Source organism: Magallana gigas, chromosome 10 (genome assembly GCF_963853765.1).
Source record: "Magallana gigas chromosome 10, xbMagGiga1.1, whole genome shotgun sequence".
NCBI classification, from domain to species: Eukaryota; Metazoa; Mollusca; class Bivalvia; order Ostreida; family Ostreidae; genus Magallana; species Magallana gigas.
The window spans coordinates 31,449,544-31,476,948 of NC_088862.1; the positions used below are offsets into that span (position 1 = coordinate 31,449,544).

Consider the following 27,405-nt stretch of genomic DNA (forward strand, 5'->3'; position numbering starts at 1 on the left):
TGTATGATTATATCTTTTTTTTGTTCGATAATAAAAAATATATAAATCATAGTATGATTCCCTCTATTTCTTAAGGAAATTGATTGTATACTCAAAGCTCTGTTGAAACTGACAGGACTAGTACTAACCTGAGAAAAATCACGGACTGCACGGAAATCATGATGATGTCAGACTCAATTCCCATAGGAGACGATTTGGCTGTTTCTTTTAGCTAGCGTACATGTACAATTGTGGAATTTAGCTAATTTTATTTACTTTGAACAATCAATTCATTCATTTGTTAAAAGAAAGATGTACATATATATGGACAATAAAATGCTTTCTTTGATGAAGCTATATCTACACACAATATTATACACATGAAACTTAGGCATACTGTGTAACTACATCTAAACTTCGATCTCTTTAGAAGAAAATTTGAAAGTAATTCAGTGTTAATATGCATGGATTACCCGTGGATTCCTGTCATTTGTGTTTTGGATGTAAGAAATATTTACCAATGCACAAAATTAACTGTTTCCAAACCTTTTAAATTGAAATATCAAATTAACTTTATTAATTGTCATTTATACTTTTGTGGGGAGATGAGTTTTTGACTGTCAATTTTAACCAACCCACTTTTTTAGCTGCAGGTTCAACGATTTATCAAAGATTGTGTTAGATTCTCTTATTTTCAGTGATTTGTACTGCCTAGACCAAATTCAAATAAAACTGTTGATAAATACATGTACGTCCGTTCAATAATTCAAGCATTTTAATAATATTGAATTTTTGTACTTTTAATTCTGAACTATTACAGAGACAGCAAGTTAATGTAAATTGTTATACGTGGTAAGAACCTCGTAAGTTGTAAGAACTTGTGCTCGAACCATTCATTTGTATATTTTGAATTTTTAATCAATAAAATGTGTTCAAACCAATAAGCTAAGAATTAAATCAATATACATTAGCTTCTGAAATCCACCCCTATAGCTGAGATTTCCTACATTGACCAGAATAACGCATATATATAGCATCTTGTACAATTTTATAAGTCACGACAACTGATTATAAAAGACTATATATGAAGGCCAATATGTTTTCTAAAATAATTGTGTAAAATAACAGAAAAATTGCAATATATACAATTAATGTATATCATATATATGCAAGTAGTTTATAATTTTTAAATACCAGTAAGTATATTATACATGAAACCTCCTACTCCCACACACTTTAATTTTTTTGGTGAAGGTAATTTTTTTATTATTAAAAAAGATAATAAAGATCCTCAGTCTATTTCATCGGTCAATTTCGTTTCCAGATATATCATATATAATAATAATCCTGCACATGGGATACGTGTATGTTTTTTTTTTTTTATCAGGAACATTGCCATAAATAGTTTCTCTTGATGGAATGGATGATAAGATATTTTGATAATATCGTGTGTAATATCGAATGTAATTTGATGTTGTTTAAAAGAATGACACAGACATGTTTTTGTACGTCCGCGGGTAGCCATTCTTACAACGATGACAAATCCGGATATCTCATCGCGTCAGGTTCAAATATTTATCATTTTGAAATAGCCTCGTTTTAACTTGACATTAAACTGAAGTGTCCTATTTCCGCTTCGAAAGGAGTTTGTATGTGAGAGAGTGCTAAAGCTTCGTATCTTCGGCGGATTAGAGTTAAGTACATCTTACAATACACTGCTGGACTACTAATGGGATAGAGGGGGCCAGTGGGGCGAGCACGGAGAGGAAGTGTAGACACATTTTCACCTGTGATCAAAGGTGTGAAGTCGATATCGTTTGGAATGTGAAGAATTCGATAATTTTCACCCAATTATCAGGAATAAATAAATAATTTTCCTCATCCGTAAATCGACAGTTAGTGTTTCGATTGTGGAAATATATGTTTGAATACTCAAGTTATTTTCTTGAAAAAAAAGGAGATATATCATTTCTTATAGAGGAGTGAGTTTTATGATGACGGCTGGAGTTATAGTACAATGAATGGAATAGCTCTAAGACAGTATCAGCACTATCATAATAGTGTGTCGGGGATCTCCCCGTGTACCGAGGGTAAATACCGTCCCTCCACATCCATCCGGACAGATACACTTACAGACAAGTACACAATCCAGGGAGAGATCGGCAGGTAAGCTGGTCAGTGGGGGGAGATTTTGTCCGCCACACCGCCCATTTAATTCACTGTTTACTTACTCACCTGTGCATATTGGAATGTTTGTTTACTTAAGATATTTGTGTGGTGTCGACCCCCACCAGTTTGAATGTGTAGGTGTTATAAGCTTGTTAATAGAAAAACTCTTGTAGAATCTCTTTTGTAGAATTTCTCTCTGTTTTCACTTGATTACAGTCATGGACGTCTGTAAAACTCTAGAGAGTAGTAGAAAGTTATAAACACACAAGGAAAAAGAAGCTCTTAAGTGTTCTTATCATATATCTTCCTGAATTAAATTTTAAAGCTTTATAAAAGGAAATAGACGTTGTCTCATCATGCTGTGGCTGAATTTCTTTTGATCAATGTTGTTTCTTATTCATTCAATGATATGGTCTCTTAAGTGGCAGGATCCTGATTCTAATTTTGTTTTCTGATTATTTTAAGGCCTTGTTTAACCTTCGATGGTCAGTGGATTTTATAATAAAAAAGGTTGCACATTGAATAGATGATCATGTGAAGTTAGGGGTTTGGATTAGGGAGAGGGTGATTTGATTTAAAAGTCAAAGTCTTTCTCACTTTATGATTTCAAAATTTTAATCAGACATCATTGATGATTATTAGATTCTTCATAAATATATTTATCATGTTTATGATTCCTGTCTGAGTAATAACCTTGTTGTTATGAAATATAAAGAAAGATAACTTATCAGTGACTACATGTCATATTTATATTCATCCAGTGATCTTATGATCCATAAAATTTCATTTAAACAAATATATATGGAGTACTTCATCCTGTCTATACCTCTAACAGTCTCGATCGATCCAATAGAAGATTTTAGAGTGTTTATTAAAATATAACCTTTTATGGACCAATTTAAAGATGTCATCTAATGAATATCTTTGAGGAATTCTTTGGTACTGTGGGATTCGGGTGACATAGATATTTCTCAGACTGAAATGACGGACAAGAGCTGGAATTCCCCCGATCTGGTCACATTAGTCATGGGACCATCATACTGAAATGATAGTCTGAGGACAATTCTTGATTACATCGAGTGGCCAGCCATTGCATTGGGTTACTAACCAGGAGTAACTAGCCATTACATTGAATTACCAGCCTTATTAATAATATCAACTATTAAAGCAGTCTTTGCGCTTAACTTTTTTTACTACAAGCCCATAGGGCAAGTGAGGTTACAAAATCTGGTAGCCCAAACAAAATTTTATTAGCCCAAATCAAGAACAATAAAAACAATTTGACAAAAAATGACTTATCATATTAAATTATATGATAATAATATTTAGTTATCCTTTTTATTCAAAAAATTACCTTTCACAATTCATGATTTTTTTTTATCTTTGATATGTTGTAGCCAGTGATAATAAGAAATTTCTAAACTGAATTCATGATTATTTCAAATTCTGCATGTTAAAAGCAGAAATGGCTGATTCCTGATTATCAACTCATCTCAGTACTTTGATTCAACACGTTGTCAATGATAGACTGGCATGCCTGCCAGACTGGCAATGCATAATATCGGAGGATAGAGACAAAGGACCAGTATGTTTCAATGACGAAGAAATAAGAGCTATTTGCATTATATCGCCCATTATCAATTAACGTTTGTACTCAAAATCCACTCCAAGAGATCCGATGATAGAAAGGGTCTTCTCGCTTCGCGAGCTGGGTTTTTCTAAAAATAGATTTTATGCTTAACATTGAACAAGGTTTTCCCCGTGTAAGTTGTCGAATTCATGGGCGGCGATTGAACAAAAACTACTTTGATTTGTTTTATTTTGTAAACATCAAGAAAAACTTTAGAAATATATGTGTAAAAAAGATAAGATTGTTTAAGCATTTCAAATTGGCAATCACGCAAACAAAAGAGGTTAATGCATGCACTATTTTCATTAGCGCATGAATAATGTAGTGCAAAATATTCGCAGAAACAGCTATGATAACAAGGATCGCTCGCGAAGCGAGCCGACTCAAAAATGGTATCATAATTTCAATTACCGCCGGAAACAACATACTAGCCCATCGGGCATGCGCGAAAATAATATTTGGTAGCCCGATCCTGATTTTACTAGCCTCGGTCATCGGGCTACCGCTTAATTTCGAAGACTGTTAAAGTCAATACATTGAGAAACTTATTTATTTAACTTAAGGCTAGCCATTAAATTTAGTTACTAAGCATTGCACTCATTAAACAATGTTTTATATCCATTACATTTAGTTAAATACTAGCCATTCCATCTTGGTAACTAGACGTTACAATGATTACATTGAGCTTACTAGCTATATTTCAAGTTACAAGTCAGTACATTCCTTTTAGTTACTAGCTAATTGATACACTCTTATTTGCATTGAGTTTTAAGCCATTACAGGCAATGAAACTGGCCATCACAAAGATGTGTTGCCTTGAAGTCTGTCTCTGTGACTTGGAGGCCACGACCAATAGAGATGAAACAGTGTTTTCTCTCTCTCTCTCTCTCTCTCTCTCTCTCTCTCTGTGACTCAGTCACCATACAATATTAATGCTGCATACCAAGCACAGAAATGTGATGCCATGTTTTTAGAATAGCTAAATTTTAATTCATACATATATAATGCCCACAGACAGTTTCACAAAGACCAGTGTAATGTGCAGTTTATATGTTAATGAGAATTGCATGCATACATAATGAGAGGTAGACATGGTAGAGGGACTTAGTTATAAAGTAGTGTCACTTTGTAATTTATATGAGAGAGAGAGAGAGAGAGAGAGAGAGAGAGCAGTTAATATTGGTCTAAGATTGCTTGGATTGGGGGAAGGGGGTCATGATCTAAGGAAAAAGGGTCATTAATTTGTAACTGGTAAAAGAAGCCTTCAAGTTTAGCTGCTTTTTCTATTACAGACAATTTGTTATGACTCATAATCTAAAAGGAAAACTAAGAGTAGGTGAACAAAAATTGTGCATTTAGCATTCTGGGACTTAGAATTAACGCAATCATAAAGGAGGTTAAGGAACCTATCAACCTATCCTCTGTGTGTTGCTGTAAAGCCATTAAAATACTTGCATACTGCAATGTACTGTACTTTAAAAATCACTGTGACAATGAAAGTGTCCATGTTTGTACTGCCACTATTAAGTATATATATGAAACGGATTCGTTGGATGTGAAATTGAACTCTTGAACATATCAAGCAATGTTTAAAAAATAAAACAACATGAATTTTAACATAGACATGCTTACAAGCCATTGAAACCATGCATACAAGTGCATCTTGTGCATCAGACTCATTCATGAAGAGGGCCAAAGAGGTGGTGAGGGGGGAGGGGGGGGGCTAGAAATTCATAGTACAATATATATTGTATTGAGTGTACAGTTTCACCTGACTGTGATTATAAAAGATATAAGTTAGATAGATCAGTTGATTCAGTGTGGAGAGGTTAATGTATCATATCACTTATAAATAATCAATTTATATATAGTTATCAAATGACTTTCAAAACATTAGTTTGCATCACATGATATTGGATAAATAATCAAACTTTACTGCAAATAGTATTGATAAAAAATGAAATTTTATATAGCCAGATGGCAAATCTGTATTGAACTTATCAAAACATGTTATAGAATATTTAAAATTGAATTTTTAAGTTGGCTTGTTTTTTTCTAGCTCATGTATTAAATCATTTTGATTTCACCATAATCAGTGCACACTCTAGTGTTTGTGAAGTGTTTCCAACTTTCCATGTATATTTAAAAAAAACATTGCAATTAAAATTCAGTTAAATCTATAGTGTGGGGGCTGGACTATAAAAATGAACATGATAAAAGGTTTAGATCAAGAACCTTGGAGTGTAAATAAAGTGTCTCCTAGAGATGTCTACAGTCTGGTTAATTCTGTTTATGAACTGTATCAGTATATTTAATTTAGTATTTGATTTGTGGATGTTAGAATTAACATGGGGGTGTTTGGGATCATAACCAGGGGGTAAATTACATTTACTAAACTAATGGAGCTTTGAAATATTGCAAGTTTGTTCTCACTTTGGTAAAAGTTAAAAAGGTCTGCTCTCTATGACTAATATGTACCCCATCTGTTTATCAACCATAAACTTTTTCCTGATGTTTGACTCGTAATCATTATGTGGGAGTGTGCAACATTTGAGGCCTTTGATGGTGGAGGGAGGAGTTACGTAATTTGTCTCAACAACAAGGAAGTAGATGAAAAGACTTGGACACGTGTGTGAAGCGAAGCAAAAATAGATAAAAAAAGAGACTCGAACATCTGTCCAGTGCTGCCTCAGGGGGTGGGTACCACAGATCTTGTAACTGGGCCTGTGTCACTGAAACTATCAGCTGTTTTCCAGCTGATTATTGAGATGTAACCTTCATGTTTACAATTCCTCAAAGTGTTATCGGGGGTTGTCATCTTTTAAGGGGCGAGATTTCGGTGTCTGATTAGCCATGACAGGGTGTGTGTGTGTCACTCAGGTTTTTTTTCTTTTTAAATAGGGGTGAGGGGGTTAATGGTGAGATATGGAAACGAGAGATAATCATTATAATTAAAAGAACTTTGGGTGTAAACTGAAGACAAAGAATTCTGACAAGCCACCTCTTAATAAATTAGTACTGATAAATTGAACTGTTTATGATTTAAAAACAGATTTTTTTTCCTGCATCATGTTGAAACCTTTACCTTGTGTTCATCGTATGTGTATGAATTTGTAAATAAGAACTACTGTAGTCATGTATACCAATAGAGTATCAGCTAGGATTTCAGTTGTCAGTTGAGACTGTTAAGTTATAGATTTTATATCAAACTTATCGACCCACCCAAGATCTTATCTTAGATGCTTTACTAGTCTACATAGTATGAACTTGTATGAAATAACTTCAGTCAGTAATGGGTGGGTCTCAATACAAACTAGACATGTTTATAACATGATACCTCTGTATCAATTTTCTATGATATATTGTTTCATGCTGTACGTACAAGCCTGGCAAGTGTCTCTAGCTTACCATGCATCTAACTCATCCAGCCCTGCCCCCACCACCCCATCCCGACCACCCCTCCCCCTGGGTACACTGTACATATAGTGTGAGTCGGGTACCTAGAAAAAAAAATTGCCCCCCCCACCCCCCAACCCCCCCCCCCCCCCCCCCCCAACCCCAGTATCAGACACCCCTTGGTACACTTTAGTGTGCCTATGGATGGGGTGTCTAGAAGGGATATTGCAGATAAATATGACATAATTTCTGTGCATTATACTGAACAGCGCCTCCATTAACGGTGTATCAGATACTTCCCTGTTGATCTATAATAATTGTGTTAATTGTCAATGGTTCGTTACAGACTAGGATAGGGAATGTATATAAAAATGTTATAATATTGTTACAGACTGCGATAGGGAAGCTAGACTCTTAGGAGACATTACACCAGCCATTGCCCAACATAAATAGAGTAATCCATTCATAATCACTTAATCCCATTAACACAACAGCTATGAATAGAACTGTTTCTCTGTTAATGGGTTAGATATATATATATACATGTAGTGTATGATTGTTTTATATATAGATACATTCTTGTTAAAAGTCAACTTGCAAGATGCTGAGTCTTGATGGCTGCTGAAAAGTCTTTGTCCTTATCTTATTCAAATAAGGTTACCATATACCTTTTTTCAACACATGAATACAGGCACTTGTATACATGTAGAGAATCAAAATAAGGACAAATTTATAATACCTAAATTTATTTGTAGAGTTTAGAACTGTGAATGAATTTCAAAACAGAAATAAACTTTATTTCTATTTTTAACTCTATAAGTTTCCAAATAATCACCAAAATATTGCTCTTATCCCCAATTTTAAAATCCCCAGCATCTTAGTATTGTATAAACCAGATGAGTTGTGAGAGCCCAGTATTGTGTTATGATCATGATGATAATGAATTAATTTGCATGACCACTGTATTGAGTAGAAAAAGACCGATGTGTATTGACTGTGGACAGGTAAAGGTCAACATCCCTACATCAGATAGGTCTCCGGATTTCTGTTCAGCCTTGTCATGCCTCCCCGCGAGATTCCGTCCGGAGATAGGGGGTTTATTTTTGTTTACAGACGTGGATTTAGATAGTTGACATGCTTTACTCCGGCCTGGAGGTCCCTTTCTCTCTCCGTCTCTCGCTGTGTGTTGTTAGATCAACGCCCGGCCAGAAGACAACCGTGGACTTTAAATGGGGGTTTATTTTTAGGATTAAAACTCTCGCCCTTTTTCTCTTCTTTCTTCGATCTGCAGTCTACAGGCCTCAAAACCTCTTTGTGTTAAATCGTATGTTTTCTATAACATCTCTTTTCTTTGAATATGGCCTGTATATTTTGTCTACGTTGAGCTGGTTGTATTTTGTCTGCATTGAATTGACCACTTTATCATGGATATATCAAGCACTCCAAAGGATCACTTCAAGTGCCACTTGAGGGATTAAATAATATTTAAAACATTATTGCAATCTACAGATTTTATTTTTTAATATAATCTGAGAAATTATTTCAAGGTAGCATTGAATATTTCAGAAAGATCGGAGTAAAAAGGATGTTATGATATTGACATTGGACTTCTGTGTTTTAGAGATGTGTATGTAAAGCGGTAGTTTCATTTAGGATTGATTATTAGCAAGTACAAAATTTCTCCATTTAACATATACATGTATATTTTTTTAGAAATGTGATCCTTCCACAATAAGCAATTCACAGCTATATATTCCCCTGTGTTTTCACAACATAAGAAATATCTATACAGCTAAGGGAATTTTTTTCTCGGAGCTACTGACCTGTCAGTCATTGTTATGTACAGTAAGGTCAGTGAGGTTTCCCTGTGTATATATACAACCACTGTCCAGTGTATACAGCTGTGTCAGATATAGCGGGGCCAGGGACCTCCTTAATCATTATGACCTGCAAATTAAAGTGGATCTCCTTGTTACTGACCAGCCACCATAATTAACCAATGTGCAGTGCATGCATGGAAGGTATTAACCTTGTAGACACAGAACTTAGTGGTCAGTTCTGAGTGGTACACATGTAGATATATATAGGTACTGTATAATATTAGCCAGTGTATGGATATATATCTACATAGGAAAAAATTACAAGCTTTATCGGTCAATTTTAGCCAGTGTTATTGTGTGCAGTGCATGCAGGTTTGTGTACCTGATGGACACTAAATTTACTGGTCAGTTCTGAATGGTACATAAAGATAATATATATAAGTAGACTTATAGCCAGTGTATGAATAGGTATAATGCAAGGCGTGCCGGTCACCTGCAGGTTTAATCTACCTGTTCAGGTGGGTATTAGCTGGGCTCCCCACACAGGTGTAATTGATTACCTGGTATTCCTCCCTAATGACCATTAGATTCCCCTTAGAGCTGACCTATGTCACTGTGTATTCAACAAATGCTGACTCGTGCCGGGCAATAGAGCAATGATATCAGCCCCCAAGTGGTGTTATACTGACCCCATAGAGTGATTAACACTGCAGGGACCCCCAGCAGAGCTCTTTGATGTCAGAGAAATAAAAACAGTTTTATTTGTTCCCTATCTCTCTTTCTCTTTCTTTCTTTCTTTCTCTCTCTCTCTCTCTCTCTCTCTCTCTCTCTCTCTTGTTAACTCTCTCTTCTTTTCTCTTTCTCCACATTTAGATTTTCTTGACGCAGTGTGAAGAAATACAAGAAGGAAATAATAAAGATTGTGTTATCAGTAGTCGGATAAAATAAAACTCACTTCTATTAAATGGCTTGGTTTTTGCACCCTGTAACACGCTGTACAAATATATCTAGAGCTGCATTTGAATCGATAGCTAGCTTGGTGTTCTGCATGCTGTGTACATATATATGCATAGATGTTTTATTGTGCACTAAACACTAAGTAATGCATGTGTAAACACCAGCCATGATGACCATCAACCTGAGACTTCATGTAAGGTCTGAGTGCAGGGTCAAGATAGACAGGCCACACTTAATAAAAATACTCTACAGTATAAACTCCCAAATTATTTTGATTTATAGATTTTCATGTGTTATGAAGATATTTTCCTTCTAATACATTACATTGAAGGACTTTAAGTCTCGATCCAACCAAGATGATATAGTTTATGATATATATTACAAAGTCATCTATATACATTTATATTAGTTTATAGTCTACATGCACATTTTTTATCTTTTTATCTTTTTCTTTCATTCCTTCCTGACCCCAAACCCCCCTCTCTCTCTCTCTCTCTCTCTCTCTCTCTCTCTCTCTCTCTCTCTCTCTCTCTCTCTCTCTCTCTCTCTCTCTCTCTCTCTCTCTCTCTCTCTCTCAGCTGACACCATTTGTTTCTTTGTATGTGGAAAATTCTAGTAGACAGTCCTTTGTACATTTTGTATGTAGGGAATTTAACCCTGAACATTTTTGCATAACTCTGGACATAACTCACTCAATTTTTATTTGTATAGATTTAACTGTAACAAACTGACAAGCTAATTTCTTTCCTAAACAAGTAAAACAGACATGACATAACAAATTCCTTTTAAAGACCAACTTTTCTTATGCTTACATGTCTCTTGGGTTTTAAATACAAATAGGTATTAAAATAGCTAGACCCTGTAAGATGGGGCCCATAATGAAGTCTTCTCCATTAGTGCCCACTGTCCAGAGTTTTACAATCGGCTTGTACATGTCTGTGGGTTAGATCTTAAAGTAGATAATGTTTGGTCAGTTCTGAAAGGAGATTATTTGTAATAGGTCAGCTGTATTGTCCAATCATCATCCCCGGATAAGATTGTAATTGTCCACTGCCTTGTTTGTCCAGGAGATTTGTAAGGGTACGGGGGATTTGGAGTGTAATATAACTAGTATTTCAGTCTTGTATTCTGTCCATGTTACAATGACGACTGTCACAATTTAAAATGTGTGCATGCTTACATACAAATTTAAATACTTTAATTTACCACACAAATGCAATGGCCTTGACTTGCTTCAAACAATATACCGGTACATGTAATCAATTTCATCAGAACCTTGACCTTCCTCAGATAATAGAATCAATGACCCTGACCTCTTAAGACTATATGATCAATAGCCTTGACATGAATCAGGTATAACTTGGCTTGATTCATGACCTTGATTCTCGTTGAACCAGCAACGTTACATTGTGTTACCTCACAATAACAGATACAAACAAATGTATGCCATGCAAGTACCAAAAGACATTGCCCGGCACACTTACCAGCTTTTATATTAGATATAGTCAGATGACTGACAATGTCTGGCATTTCTCGCCTCACTCCATTGTCATAAAATCTAATGGTAGTGCGACTCTGAATGTCAATGTTCTACTCTCCATACATATATCTATATATACCAGGGCTGAGTCATCTCCAGGGAATTTGTCCCAATTCTACTTCACTGTTCCACTTCTGCAGAGCTTACCTGGCAAAGGGGTGGGGGTAAAGGTAAAATTAGGAACAGACAAGAAATTGCGTTGTCTCCTCCCCTTTTCTCCCCCACTGATTCCCCTTTCATAAATCATAGTGCACGGATAGAGAAATCGAGGTGTTGTCCTCTATTTGTTACAACAAGCAGGGAAGTTTTTGACAAAGAAAATTAAATGCAGAATATGCAATATTTGCTGTCTAAATAGGGGAGGGGCATTCAGTGTAAGTTCTTTTTAAATTTTGAGTGATATTGATTCTTCATGAAACTCAAGAGTTCAGACACAATGTACAATTCGGTTCAGTTTAAAACAACCTTGAGGGTACATTAACTTTTCTCCATAATGACACTTCTGATGTCACCTACAGGAACTTCAGCTGTACCTGGGATTTTATTGAGCCTTTAAAATTTGTCTCTCTAGCGAAATTACGAGATTTAAAACACCTTCTATTAACGCTATCACAGGGAGAATCTGTCTTTATGAGGCAGCTTTTTGTATCTCCCGGTCTGAAATGACATAATAATTGTTCACAATATAAATTCCTGTCACACATTTTCTTACTGATTGAAACTGAAAATTATGCAGTATTTTCTGTTAAAATCTTTACAATTCAATACAACTGGCTGCACAGGAGACAATAATAAAAACATCAACATTCTTCATTTATCATGTTTATGTAATTGTTTAAGAATGTATCAACATGATCAAAATGTCATTGTTCAAGAATGTTACTTGATATTTTGTTATTCTCAGTTTCAGTGGAAAGTTTATTTGTTGTTTCTGAATTTTTTGTATCTGAGATTTCTTTTTTTTCGCAGAGGAAAGTTTGCTGTTGTTAAGAAATGCATCCACAATGAAACGGGAGAAGAAGTGGCCGCCAAATTTATCCGCAAGCGGCGGAAAGGGAAGTCATGCCGGGAGGAGATCCTGAGGGAGGTGGTGATGCTCGAGCTTGGACTCGAGCACCCGAGACTGGTCGATCTCAAGGAGGTGTTCGAGACACCCAATGAGCTCGTTCTCATAACTGAGTAGTAAGTGTCAATGCAAATTCAAACTTAAGTAGATTTTTAAATCTCAATTATCTTTATATCAACCTGCATTACTGCACCAGTCTTGTGACTCGAGCTAATTATAATCTTATGCTCATTACCAAGTAGTATTTTTTCATGTCTTATAAACTTAACTAAGAATTTACAAATGCAAATGCATATAGTTGAACTTGCTCTACAGTACATTACCACCATGCAAACTTATGACTCGTAAGTGAGTTTGAAAAATAAAGTCAAACTTTTTAAATATTAATATTAAAATTGAACGATCAAACTATAGCCACTGGTTGTCTTGATTATCTTATTATATAGGTACATTAAACTTAAACTGACTATTCAATAGCACCAAATTTATTTGACTCAAACTGAGCTTATAATCGTAAATGAGGTCAGGAGTAATGTCAAATCAAACTCACACTTGATTCTAGAACTTGAACTTGAGTTTCAAATATCACTGAGTAAATATAAGCATCAAAATTATAGGGAGTGCATAAGGCTATGCAGCCACTAATACCTTGAATGCAGCAGCCTAATATATTGCCCCATATGCACAGCTGTGAGTCCTTGCTTTCACAGCCTTGAGTGTTCTAATCTATTTACAGCATTTACAGTTGGGTAGACTGTATTTACAGCTCAGTCTGATTGTTATTCCTGTATAAATTAAATGCGAGTCTGATATTTATTCCTGAATTTACCATGTTTACAGCTGGGTTTTGTGACTCATATATATTTATTCCTGAACATGTATATGCAGCTGGATTTTGTTGTATTTATCTACTGCTGACTCTTATACTTATTCCTGTATTTACAGCTTTGATTCTGACATTTATTCCTGTATTTACAGCTTTGATTCTGATACTTATTCCTGTATTTACAGCTTTGATTCTGATACTTATTCCTGTATTTACAGCTTTGATTCTGACATTTATTCCTGTATTTACAGCTGTGCGGGAGGTGAGTTGTTCACAGAGTGTGTCATTGAGGAATCCTTCACTGAATCCGACGTCATCCGGTTCCTGATACAGATCCTGGAGGGACTGGCGTACCTACATGAGAGAAACATAGTCCACCTAGACCTCAAGGTAAATAGAGTAAAAAAAAAACATGGTACACCTTGACCTCAAGGTAATCAGAGAGAAAAGGTGCTATTGACCATGTTGACCTCAATGTAAACTTTGTGTGAGAGAAACATAGTCCACATAGACCTCAGTTTAAGGTAAAAAAAAAAGAAGAAGAAAGAACAAAGTTAATAAAAAGTATAGTTCATCTTGACCTCAAAGTAAACTGTGGGAGAAACAATGTTAACCTTGACCTCATGGTGAACGTTGTGTATTGATTAGTTTAGAAGAATCTCTGGTGCATTTATCCATACATTCAACCCCAAAAACCTCACATAATTCTTCTTGATCTCAATGTATTTAATTAGTGTGGGGGAATGCTCATTGTATTCATCCATACATATTACCTCTAAAAACTTTGTATTGTGTACCTTAACCTCTAGGTTACTTAAAAAAAACCCGCTCATATTGTACTGATATCGTACGTTGATATCGTCTATCTACTGTCTGGGTTACATATTAGTTCATGTATACGGTTGATACTGTTAACTTCCGCAGTAGATAAAATCAGTAATGTTTGCCGTGTATCTGACCTTGAAGTGGTCGCACAGAGGAAGTCGTTCCTGATTTGTGATTATGTCAATGGTACTAACAACCAGCTCAGCTCTCCTACAAGTATTTGCACATTAAAGGAAGTAGCTTCTTATGGCCCTCTTTGGTCTGTGTTTTAATGGGAATTGTTGAAACCCCATACTGTGTTACATGCTAAAAGTATAGTACAAAGAAATTATCAGTGTTTCATGTTGAAAAACAATTATAAAAAATTTGCAATGTGTGAATAATGCACCCGACAGACAAACTGACTTTTTTGCATTCAATGGGATTTTCCTACATGTTCATTCAACTTCATTAGTGAACTTTTGATTTAATATATTGATATGAATGTCCTTCATGTAGTATAATGTCAGTCCTTGTGTAGTAAAAGAAGTGCAGATATCTTATGTTACCAAATGTCTAATCTGTAGCCTAGTAATCTCTGAGATAATTATAACAGTGAGGGTTTTTTTTTAAGGATATTTATTTACAAAGCATTCATAATTTTGAAATTGACATTATTTTTTTCTTTATCATAACTAAATAACTGTAAGTATGACACACTCAATCAAAAAACACCTTCCCTGTCTCGGACTTTCTTTTTAAAAACCCTTTAATTTCTTACCTCTTGTGAATCATGTTTTTGTCTTGTTTTAACAATGTTTAAAAAAACTTTTCACCAGGAAAAACAAGCATTAAAATAAAACAATTGGAGCAAACTTGATGTCCTAACATTATATAAAACACGATCTAAGCCTGCCCTTTGACATATCTGTAGAGGAAAAAATGCGTTCACAACACAGTCAAACAAGGTTTACAGGTGTTAGGGTCAGGATGGGTGGGTCTACAGGTAATATCAGAGGTCAAGGGTGGACAGGTATGATCAGAGTTCAAGGGTCAACATGTGTTATGGGGGGTGGGGTCTGGTGTCCAACCAGGGTCCGCTTTGACCCTGACAGATCTCTGCTGTGACAGTTAATTGAATCTTTGTTGTTGATAGGATCGACCCCTGCGCGGATGTGTAAATCACCTTACAGACTGTGTTAGTGGTGATGAGGGGCGACAGACTGTGAAATGTCAGATGTTTTTTATGTTTACAGCTTTCATAATTTTTTTTTTGTGTAATTCTTTCACTAAGAAATAGTCAGGTCACTGTGCTCATTTACGAGGGTTTGTTTTGTCAAATGGGGAGAGAGAGAGAGAGAGAGAGAGAGAGAGAGAGAGAGAGAGAGAGAGAGAGAGAGAGAGAGAGAGTTCCATTGGCACAGCATCTATACATCTGACACATGAGCATCCAAAACTTTAAGACATATATCTAGACTTCAAATATTTTAGATAAATCTGTCTTTCAAAAATTGTCTTATGACCATATCTATGATGTTTTTCTTTTTCAGCCCCAGAACATTTTGTTTACGAAGCCATTCCCCCATGGAGACATCAAGGTGTGTGACCTGGGCTTCGCCTGCCTGGTCAACACTGGGGAGGACATCAGAGATATCATTGGTACACCGGACTATGTGGGTAAGTGGTGTCACCACCCTATAAGGGTTTGCCACCCCCCCTCCACATTTCATCTGTGGCTAACACTTGGTTAAGTAATTTACCCCTAAGCTTTATCAACCCTGTCCACCCAATTTGATATGGTCCATACAGGTTAGCTGAAACATCATTGATACATTAAAACATGTGAAAAAGTAATCTCCTGTCCAATCTCTATCTACTTCCTATATGAGTATCTTATTGAATCACAAGGTAACTGTGGGAATTGAACTCTTGCAAGCTCAGTGTTATTTTATTCCAATCTTACCTGGCTAAACATTGCGGGCATATTTGTAGGCTTGGCAAGGTGAAAATTGAAACCTGATGAGTTTTAGATGCTATTAATGATGTGGTTTAAAATTAAGGAGTGAGGAGGTGACTTGTACCGCACAGTTAAAAAATGGTTTTTCATTAGATCCCTACACCCTTGTTTCTCACTGTTATAATAATAGCGAACTATGTTCAGCCTTGCATTCATCATAAAAATTATTAATCACACATTCTTTTTATTGTTGTAGCTCCAGAGGTGCTATCCTATGAGCCTCTTGGACTCTACACCGACATGTGGTAAGTACATCACCAAATACACCTACTGAAAAGTAAAGGTGACCTTCAACTTGTTTGACCTTTGACCTTTCCAATGACCTTGTCCTGAATTATTCTTTAAAAGAGCTGGTCATTGTTGAAGTTTCGATATTGCTCACATTTAAGGTACATATCACTATGATTTAAGAGAGAGGTCTTAAGATTCAAATAAAATTCTTTGGCCTAGACACTGAATGTGTAATAAATCACGGTTTGTTGCTGTGCAAGTTTGGTGCATTTTCACCATGATTTATTTATGTAACCGATTCAGTATGTATAAAGGTGCATTGCCTCCTCATTTTTCCATTGAATGATGACTTGGGAGTTTTTCCCTGGTAGATAGAATGTCGTGGGATGAATCAGAAATCTCCGGCTGTTTATGACTGCCCACCTTTCACCTCCATGTCTCTGCCAGCCATAATTACTGTGAAATATACACCAGCTTATTTTTCTTCCCCTGAATCCTGTCAATTATTAATGACTTGTTCGGTGTACTTGTCTAGAACTGGAGGAAACGTGAGACTGCCCTGTAAAATATGTTTTATAATGAGAGTCGACATAGAGGTAAAGATGATGAAAGTTTTTGAGAGAAAATTTTGGGGGGTCTACTTTTCTCCCTCTTTATACCCTCTTCTATACCCCTCTTCCTTAACTCACACACAAACTCACACACAAACAATAGAATCGACTTATTATTACCAATTGGGATTATGTATTCGAGTTGAAGGCTTAGAGAAGGAGATATATATTCAGTTAGAAGAAGCTTGGTATAGCTTTATTTCTTTTTTGTGAATGATGGCACTGTAAGGGATAGAAAAGACTAAGTACACAGCATTATATCAATGACAAAAAAGAACTTTGGGTAGGAGTGCAAGGGGATTTATCAAAACTTGAGGAGTTAACACAGCAACAATAGAAATCCGATGTCAACAGATTAATGCACTCTCATACTGATAAAAACACAGATTTTTGAGGTGTTTATTTTTGGAAGGTAGGGTGAAAGGTTTGAAAGTAAAAGGAAATCTTTCTAGAACAAGGCTTAAAGAACCTGGGTTTTTTCTGTAGTTAGCTGACGATGACTAAGTTGTTATTGATATCATAAGAGAACACACACAGGGTAAATGGAGTAAATGAAACGGAGACATTACATAACAGGGCTGGTTTGGGTGATAGCTACAATGGCAGAAAGTCAATGCTGCAGCTTCACCCACTGATCATTTAACAATTTACCATATTACCCTATTCTGCTTATATCTCTCTTTACCATGTAAGGAATCTGTAAATAATCTTATAAGTATTCCAGCTGGTATGAGTGTTTTTGACAAATTGATGTGATGCTATGTGATGTAATATTATATGCGCAAAGTTATTTACAGTATTCCCTTTGAAACAGTTATTCTTGCAATATGTGGGGTTTTTTTTTGCAGCATATAGAGTTTTTAATGCAATGTGCACAGCTGTTATCCCAACAACGCATACACGTTTTCATGCAACATTGCACAAATAGGCCTGCAACATGTAGCTGTAAGGGCAATGCAGTTATTCTGACAAAACAGTTTCCTTGTAACTTCTCATGAATTGTTTCATCATCAGACATCCAGTTCCCATGCAGTACTTTGGGATGAGTACTTTACTGAATGTATTTTTCCTGTAATGCTCTGATACTCATCAGTTGCAGACATTCATTCACAGAATTCCTGAATTCATTGGTAAAAAGCTTATAGTACTCCATCCACACTAGAACCAAATCCAGCGTGAGAAATAGTTCCTCAATTACTGAGAAAAACACTGGACTAGTATAAATATTGAAACTTCCTGGAAACTCTCTTTGATTTCATTGATGTCTCTGCTTTTTGTTTTTTTTGGGAAAGGGGAGGGAGGCTCATGTTCTTGATGGTAGAATGTCATGAATTCACTTCAAGCCCTAATTAGACTTCCTTCTTCTGAAGTGCGAACATTACCGCAGACTTCCTGTCCAATCAATGAGCTCCTTCCTACAGACAAAACAGGCAGTGTCAAGTCAGGACGCGACCTTGACAGCTCAACTCAGTTTTAAGGAAAAAATACTAGTACCCACTACCCACCCATACTCCCCCCCCCCCCCCCCATGTTAAATTTGCTCTTGTATATTTGTGAAGTCTTAGTCAGTGTTGGGTCAGTTACCCTTGTCCTCTGGGAATAACAAAGAAAATAAATTAATTGAGTGTGTAGAACTCTGTAAGTTTACATGTACATGATAGACCTATGTTCATGAGAAGTACATGTACTGTTAAATAGCTGAACACAAAGGATTGCAACATGTACATCTGTACAGAACTTTGTGTACATTCAAATTGACCCTATGTCTTTAGCTGCGGGACCCAGTAAGTTGACAGTAAAGTGGTACTTAAATTGTACCATGTGCACATGGTATACAGAGGATGTACTCTGTACATGTAGATTAATGCATATATATCGAGTTTGAGGTTATAATCAGAGGTATTCAGCTTTTGACATGAAAGTGGGCCCTAAAAGTACTTGGTCAAGATTGACACACAATCTGTAGGGTCTTTTTCACATGCTGACATTGGGTGTTCCAAGTGTTTTATTAATGGGCCCTAATTGAGCTGGATCTGAAGCTTTGATGTGACTCTGATCCCAGGGCTGTAGATACCGATGGTTGGACAACTATTGATGTTGTCCGAGCCTGTTTACATAAGTCAGACACTGATTTATCTCCGGCAAGGATCCTCCATGTACGTCAGAAAGTCACGCTCTTTTGTGACCGAGTAAAACTTAAGATTCTGTAATGCTACATAGACACGTAAGGATGTGAGATGATGGATATACATAGGTATATAACATCCTCTTTGTAGATGGTGTAAGGATACACTGTTTACTGTTTACATCATACATGTACCATTGACCAATATATACATATATATTGATTTGTGCCAGGTTATCTTGGGGACATGGATCAGTGTCAATAAGAAAAAAATCTTTATAGAAAATGTTAAATTTAAATTAGTATAATTAGTATATATGCTAGTAGAGAAAAGATGATGAAGCTATGTGTGAAATTACCATAATTACAAATGGTATTTAAGAAATTAGGTGTATGGCAATCAGGTGATGTGCTGTAAATTTATAGTTACATGTTGATAAATATATAAATCAATGAAGTATAACTAAAAATTTGATGACATTTACTTTTTTTCATGATTTTTTTTTTACACACAAAGTTAAGACTATCAATGTATGCTTCAGTTACTATAATAATATGATGATTATAAGACTTCTTACTTTGCAAGACTTTGAAGGGAAGTTTGCATTGGTTTCATTCTTTGTCAATTAAATCTTTTTTTTGTCCACTGGTTTTCCTTATTAATGACTTGTAGTCAGGATTCTTTTTCTTGAGAATTGATTGATAAACGATATGGCAAGATTTTAGGTTTGGTTGCAGACTCTGCAGATTATCGGTCCAAACATTACTGCTCTTTTATGACCAGGTGCGTGTAACAGCTAATCAATATTAACATCATAGGTTTGTACATGTACCAGATGGAGACATGCATGGCCTTGGCTGCGTAACTGACATTTGGTCTGTTATTTTGTAGGAATTCAGCTGATATATTAGGTCTTTTATCCTATGCAGATAATTCTTTGCCAATGATACATTTTTCTGTAGATTTTTAGTTGATATATTTGGTCTATGCTGATATATCGGTTCTGTTATTTTATAGGAGTTAAGGTTATACTCAGGTCTCTAATTCTGTACTAGGCGACAAACTGATATATTTGGCCTTTTATTCTCCAAAAGTTTAGTTGATATCTTCATGATCTTTGATCAGTTATTCCATAGGAAACAAGCTCATATATTTTTGGTCTGTCATTTTGTAGAAGATAGGCTATTTTTGGTCTATTATACTGATACATAATGTGTTGGTATGTTATTCAGAAGGAGATAAGGTGATATATGAACTTGGTCTATAATTCTTTAATAGACAAGCTGATACATTAGGTATTTTTTTCTGGTGATAAATTTATAGGTCTGTTAAGTTAAGCTAATACATTAGCTTTTTTTCTGGTGATACATTAACAGGTCTGCTAAGTTAAGCTGATACATTAGGTATTTTTTCTAATGATACATTATTTAATAGTTCTGTTACGATAAGCTTATATATCTGGTCTGTTTTTCTGCAGGAGCCTGGGTGTTCTAACCTATGTGATGCTGACCGCCCACTCACCTTTTGCCGGGAAAGACAACCAGGAAACCTTCCTCAACATATCCCAGGTCAACCTGGACTTTCCGGAGAACCTGTTCAAAGAGACCTCACCGCAGGCACAGGACTTCATCACCAGGTTACTGGTCAAAGAGCCAGAGTAAGTTTTGTCAAATAACCAGACCAGACACAGTCAAAGAACCAGGTTAAGTTACTGGTCAAAGAATCAAGTTACTGGTAAAGAAATGGAGCAAGTATAGCCAAGTTACTGGTCTAACAATAAGAGTAAGATTTTTGTCACCAAGTTACTGGTCAAAGAATCAAGTTATACTAGTCAAAAAATCAAGTTACTGGTCAAAGAATCAAAGTGAAAGTGAAAAAAAGACAAAGCAAAAGTTACTATCCCACTATGTAATGATTTGATAAGTAAGGGTTTATGTCTGATGGTGGTGTGGTTTATTTGCAGGGACAGAATGACTGCCAAGCAATGTATGCAACATCCCTGGTTATCATGTCGAGTGGACCCAGAGAAAATTCTGGAGATCTCTATAAAGGAGGAGGAGGGAATTAGTGATCAGCTAAAAAGCACCAATCAGGACACAAATTGTGAAAGCATAACCAATGAAAACACTTCTGAATGTGAATCAACCAATCAGAACTCAGATAACAGCAGGTTAACAACAAAGAAAGAAAATCCGGAGGAAGTGTTACGAGAGATATCTAAAGAGAACATATCGACGGAGAGAGGGACTTCAGGTGATGAAGAAGTGAAGAAGTTTAAAAAGTGTTCAGAAGACATTTTGGATTCGTGTGGTAAAGGAGTGGACAGCTCCCCCATGGAGTGCAATGAAAACAAGGACAGTATCACATTCACGCCAAGTTCTATAGGCCCCATGGAGGCTGACGACGATGCAGACAACAAAGTCTCCTATGTTTAACTAGTTGTCTGTTGTCTTGTTGTCTTTGTTGTTTTTGATTTCGTCTCATATCTAAAGGGCAGATTTAAGGAAACAAACAATGCTTGGTTTAAAAATGTTTTTCTTTTACATAGAAAACAGAGGAGGAAAGAAAAGGAAATTTTTACAAGTATATTTTTTACATGAGAACTGAATGTTAATTTGGAACATGCATAATCTCTTGGTTACATTAATTTATCAAAAATGATTTGTTAGAAAGGAAGCTTTTTTTTTTTTTTTTTTTGGTAAACCATACCCTTATTTGGACTGCAAATCCATAGGTTGACAGTGAAACATGTGAATTTCCTGGTATAGAAATGTCCATGCTAGATCTGTAAGGGGCACCTGTTTGGACTGTTCTGTGTCCATAAGGGATTCAATGCTCTGTTTGGTTGATCATTAGCTGTGTTTTGGACTTTACCCCCCTTCCCATCTCCCCTCCCTGGCAGACTAGTGTCACATGGTCAGCCTCAAAAGCCCTATACATAGAACAGGAGTTTCAGGAATTATTGTCTTTAACATGTCTGAAGTTGTTGATAGAAATGACACAAGTGTATTCCTTTAGCTTAGTTTTCTTTTTCCTAAGAGAGAGAGAGAGAGAGAGAGAGAGAGAGAGAGAGAGAGAGAGATTAAGCCAAAATATTTCCAGCACTTTCTAGTGGGATCAAATCCATTTTTTCAGTATATATATATATAATTATATATGAAATGATTATTTACATTATACATGCATATATGCTATATAATTATATAGACTGTCTGATCCACAGTGGACCAAAGAAAAAGTTCTTTCTGTAGCAATAGATTACATTTATATTTTGCTTTGTCTTTTGACTTATTAGTTAATACACCAGCATGTACACAATGTCGGATACTGTGGGTTTTATTTTTGTTAGTACCGGTACATCACCAGTCCTTTTAGTGTATAGTAATTCAGGACCAAGTCACCCCCGATTCCATATTGTTGAAGAAATAAAGCTTCTGGTTTCCTCTGCACCAAGACATTGGAACAATTTTTTATGATCATTATCACTCCCTTCAGAATTGACCATTGCAAATGTATGCTTCTGTTTAATATGTGGTTGGTGTCTATTAAATAAGAGCTCTTTATATCAAGTTCAGGAACTTAATTGAATCATTTTTACACTGTTGCTTATTGCTTCAAATGAATTTAGATTTCATTTTCGTAAATGATATGTATATGCACAGCAATTGTAAGTCAGAATTTTATGCATTAAAAATTCTAGAAAGAGATAGGTAAATTTTTCAAAATTGATATTGTCTTAAGCTCAAAAGAACTAATGTAATTCAACATTATCGATATCCCCCGACATTCCAGAAGATCAAGATATATTTAATTGGGGTGTCCAGAAATTCAGCAACACTTGTTAGCAGGCATTAGGAATTTTTATGGCATTCTAGTTCAGATAAAGCTGTCAGCTTATTCCTTGGGCAACAGAGAAATTAGGTTATTACACATGTACTACAGGAGAAAAGTAAAGCTCATAATATAGATATATGGAGTCACTTTTGTGATTTTTAATTTATACACATATTAAGTTATTTCCCCTTGCATCCATTCCAGTTCAAAATTTATTTGCAAGTATCAGAACGCTTATTTAATTCATACGAGCACATCTACACCCATTTTAGTACACCCATTCCTCAATGATTGGCCAGGGTAACATATCAAAAACACCCCTTATATCGTAAGCCCCCCCCCCCCCCCCCCCCCAAAGCTTTATGCTTCCCTTAATCTAAAATATGACATATCTAACAGTATATCTATCAGTAATGGCCGTTTATTGCTGGTAATATGAGGGCTGTAAAACCTCCTGATTTTGTTTACACTGTAGGGTCCAATATTGTCTCATTGACTGGTACTTTCTGTGGAGTTCTCGCTCGGTGTATTCCTTGTACAGTTTTTTTTCCGTAGATACTTAGTAGTGTAGTTATGCTGTGAACCAGACTATGTCATGGTCTCTATTCCCTGTGTATATAAATATAGCTGGTTCTGCAACATAGTATAAATCAACTGATGGGGTATCTATGCAAAACCAGATCCTTTTCTGCTTTTGTTTTGTGGATGTTTGAATGCTTTTTAACCTGTTTTTTAAAGTCATCAGATTTTTTTTCTCCTGATGGGTACAGAGACTTTTTAATAAGAAAAACAGTAACAGTTTGTATTTTTGTTTTTTTCATAGGTGTTCATAATTATTCAGATATTTCTTTTTTCAAAATGCTTATTATATACAATTTTACAGGACCACAGCAAAGTGCTTTTGTTTTCACAAAGTCATTATGTCTAAGTATTGTTCATATAGTTTTTTTCTGTATTTGTTCAAGACTTTTTTCCTTGTGGAAAAAAAAAACTGAGAAAAAATAATGATCACTGTTCCTCTTGTCCAGAAATGTTGATCTACCAGGTAGTTTAAATCTGATCTATTGTTATATTTGATTCATATTAATTGGTTAAATGTTGTTGAAAATTTTACTTTTTGAGGTTTGAAAAAAAGTTCATCTGACAGAATGCATTATTTTACTAACATTCATCTCAGCTTTGTGTCCCATTATTCCAAGGACATTTTGCTATTCAGGTATGGGTTTTCACTGAATAACTTAATATATGTAATTCATTTTTTTTCTCAAAAAAATTTGATTAGTCTGTGAATATCAGGGTTTGATTACACCCATGACTCTGTGATAAAATGAGGAAATAAACCGAAAATAGAACTTTGAAAAATCCATGTTAAAAAATATAAACATGTCCTACTTTCAGGAAATTGATTCATCATTGTTATGTTAGCATAGAAGTCAATACTTTCCTGAAAAAAATTACGGAAAACTTTGATGGTTACCAGAATATTCCCTAGTGACTCAGGTCATGAATTCTTTTCTGATTATAGCCTGTTTAATTTCATGAATCTATACAGGAAAACTGAGTCATCAATTTACATATATCTATGTCAAGTTGAACCCTTCAATTAATGAGTTTTGATTTTGTCATATGATACATGATACTTACAAAAAATTAGATAAAAGAGATGAAAGGTTAAAAATCTGATTTCTGTCACAATTATTCCCAAGCTGTTATGAATGTAGAATTATTTTTAAGATTTTCAAAAGAAATTGCTTGATCTCAGATTGTTTTGTTAAATCTATTATTTTTTTTGTCTGTGCTCTAGCAACATGTACGTGTACCTTGTGTACTACATCTATGGTTGTTATGTTAAGGATTATTTAAACTTTCATGTGTTTGTAGACTCGGACCAATGAAACAAAAAACAACAAAGCTTAACCCTGATGTCACAACTCAGTGTAATGATTTTGACTTTCTGCTTTCGGTGGTACATGTATAATTTTATTTCTCAGTGGAAACCTTTCTGTAGGAACAGTGTACGTGTTTATTGGTGTATAAACTACAGATTGTTAGAGATTGTAACTTGTTTCGTGTGGGGATTTTTTTCTCTTGTTGATCATTCTCTCAAACGTCATGATGCTGAATCGACAGGTAGACATTTTTATTTTAATATACAATTAACAAGTAGAAACTTTTGCAATAAACTCGTTGCAACTATTTCAGAGTTTGTCTTTTGCTAATCTAGAGTATGATATGCGTTATTACATGGTGGTTGCATGAATTTTTGTGGTATTTGTGGGTAGTCCTTCCCCAATGCACATTCTCAAAGAAAACAAATTTAGAAAGTTTTTTTCGAAACGAAACTGACAACCAACGCATTCACAAAATTACATCCTCATGAATAAGCAAAAACGTTGAAAAAACCCACAATACATGAAAGTTGTTTCCTTACAAATTTAAATGATTCCACACTATATACACAAATGTTTATACATGTATATATTAATAATAAATTATAATTGTTGCCCATATTACTGATATACATGACATGTTTATACAAAATATTTCAAAATAAGTTAAAACTTAATTTTCCCCATCTGTATACAATGTAAGTGCATGTATATCACTGTGAATGCAGCATTCAACATAGTTTTAATTTGAAATCAGAAACAAGAAGAAAAAAATTAACAAAATTTATTTAATATGTACAGCCTAAAAATTTTGGCAACAAAAAATAATAGTTTTATTATTTAATTTCTCACCCACTCGTACTTTTTTTTCACTGGATGTCTGACGAACAGGAAATTATATTGGTGTGGCCCTAACTGAAAATAAAACCAGTGAGGAAATTAAGTCATATTTCATGTCCCACTATTTTCCACCAACAAAGTGTCCTATGTAAATCAAAAATATTACATTTATTAAATCATTCATTGTCAAAACAAGAATGAGATATGGTAATGACTAAGGGGTTCTGAGAATTTTGAAGTGAAAGTACATTTACAATATAATCATTCATTGAGTCGGACAAAACAAGGAAGCTTCAAAAAAATTACAAAGTTTTTAAACATTGAATGAGATGGTGCTGCTACAGGGTAGAACTGAAAAACTTAGGCTTAAGAGGAAAACATCCTGAAGTCAAAACCACGCACATGGAAAATGCCCATTAGATTTATTCTCTATTATAATGTGAAGAATTATTTCAGTACAGTGAAAATGTGAGTTAATCAAGAAGGTAGGCACACAAGATTGTATGCTTGCAGGAATCATCGACATGAATCAATATAACCTCGAAATGCTACAGGCTCGAAAATTGATTACATTTCATCCGACATTAGATTGATGAATGCATTAAATAGAAACAAGATCCATAAGATGAAATTTTCAGTGTAAACAAATATTTCTGTAGCATACAAGTTCTCAATTTGCTATTGATAAGTTAAAAGTCGTCATATTTATTACAACAGTAATCAATTTTCCTCTAGGTTTTCATTATTTTATTCATTAATGTATAATGGATATGACACAAAATAATAAATTTTTGAACAAGGATCCTCATAAAAAAACCAATCGTTATTGGTCCACAATGTTTTTCATTTATGAACAGAACAATGGGATTTACAATATTTTACAATGACTTTGAAATACATTTACAATCTGAACACAGATTTTGTAAGCTGTATGTAGATGTCTTACAAAATGAAAATTAATTTATGGACCATTAAAATACACTATACATGTAATACAATCATGGTTTTTGCTGATTTTTTTTCTCTGCACAATGAGCAACAGACAGTAATTTTTGCTGTGTATAACATGTAGGTAGTACTCGCATACTTATCATCAGAGCTATATCTGTGTTGAGAACCCACTGTTCAAAAAAAAAATGTTTAAAATAGATCCTTTCAAACTACAGCTAGATGCTTCCAATGGCATCTATAGTTAATATCAAAAGTGAAAGTATAGAGACAGCACTTGGTTTTTTCTTTACAAATTCATTCATATTTCCCGACATTGGTAACAGTTTATGACGGGGAAACAAACAGTCAATGAAATGAATTAAGCACAGTAACATTTTCTGTGGAATCATTCAAATTTGTGGGGACAAATTTTCATGGATTGTGGGTATTTTGCTTATTTTCGTGTTTTAGTTTCAGTAAGAAAACTTAATTCTTTCATAATTTAATTTCATTGAGGATGTAAATTCGTGGGTAAGGATAACCCAGGAATACCACAGAAATTGAGCCACCACGAATTTTTATGATTTTACAGTATTTAAAACTTACATCCTTCCACAACCACTCATTCTAAATTATTGACATGCTCTTAAACAAGTATATGTACATCTTAACAAGTACTGAATTATACAATGTATAGTACATGTAAATCCAGAAAAAAATGCATCACAAATAAATTCATA

At 34.9% G+C, this 27,405-nt stretch overlaps 1 protein-coding gene across 1 annotated transcript; it reads left to right on the forward strand.

Moving 5' to 3' along the window:
• The first annotated feature begins 1,565 nt into the window (after positions 1 to 1,565).
• On the forward strand, positions 1,566 to 25,202 carry LOC105324979 (serine/threonine-protein kinase 17A). Its single transcript, XM_011424275.4, has 7 exons — positions 1,566 to 2,145; positions 12,461 to 12,673; positions 13,635 to 13,773; positions 15,738 to 15,864; positions 16,401 to 16,449; positions 20,650 to 20,829; positions 21,136 to 25,202. The coding sequence occupies exons 1-7, from the start codon at positions 1,997 to 1,999 to the stop codon at positions 21,605 to 21,607; spliced, it is 1,329 nt and encodes a 442-aa protein (XP_011422577.1). The 5' UTR covers positions 1,566 to 1,996; the 3' UTR covers positions 21,608 to 25,202.
• Positions 25,203 to 27,405: the final 2,203 nt, after the last annotated feature.

What these genes read in the sequence shown, in the direction of transcription:
- LOC105324979 (XM_011424275.4), top strand. Translation starts at nt 1,997, where the DNA reads ATGAATGGAATAGCTCTAAGACAGTATCAGCACTATCATAATAGTGTG. An exon ending in ATCCAGGGAGAGATCGGCAG is followed by an intron (nt 2,146 to 12,460) that starts GTAAGCTGGTCA and finishes TTTTTTTCGCAG; the next exon opens with AGGAAAGTTTGCTGTTGTTA. An exon ending in TAGTCCACCTAGACCTCAAG is followed by an intron (nt 13,774 to 15,737) that starts GTAAATAGAGTA and finishes TTTCTTTTTCAG; the next exon opens with CCCCAGAACATTTTGTTTAC.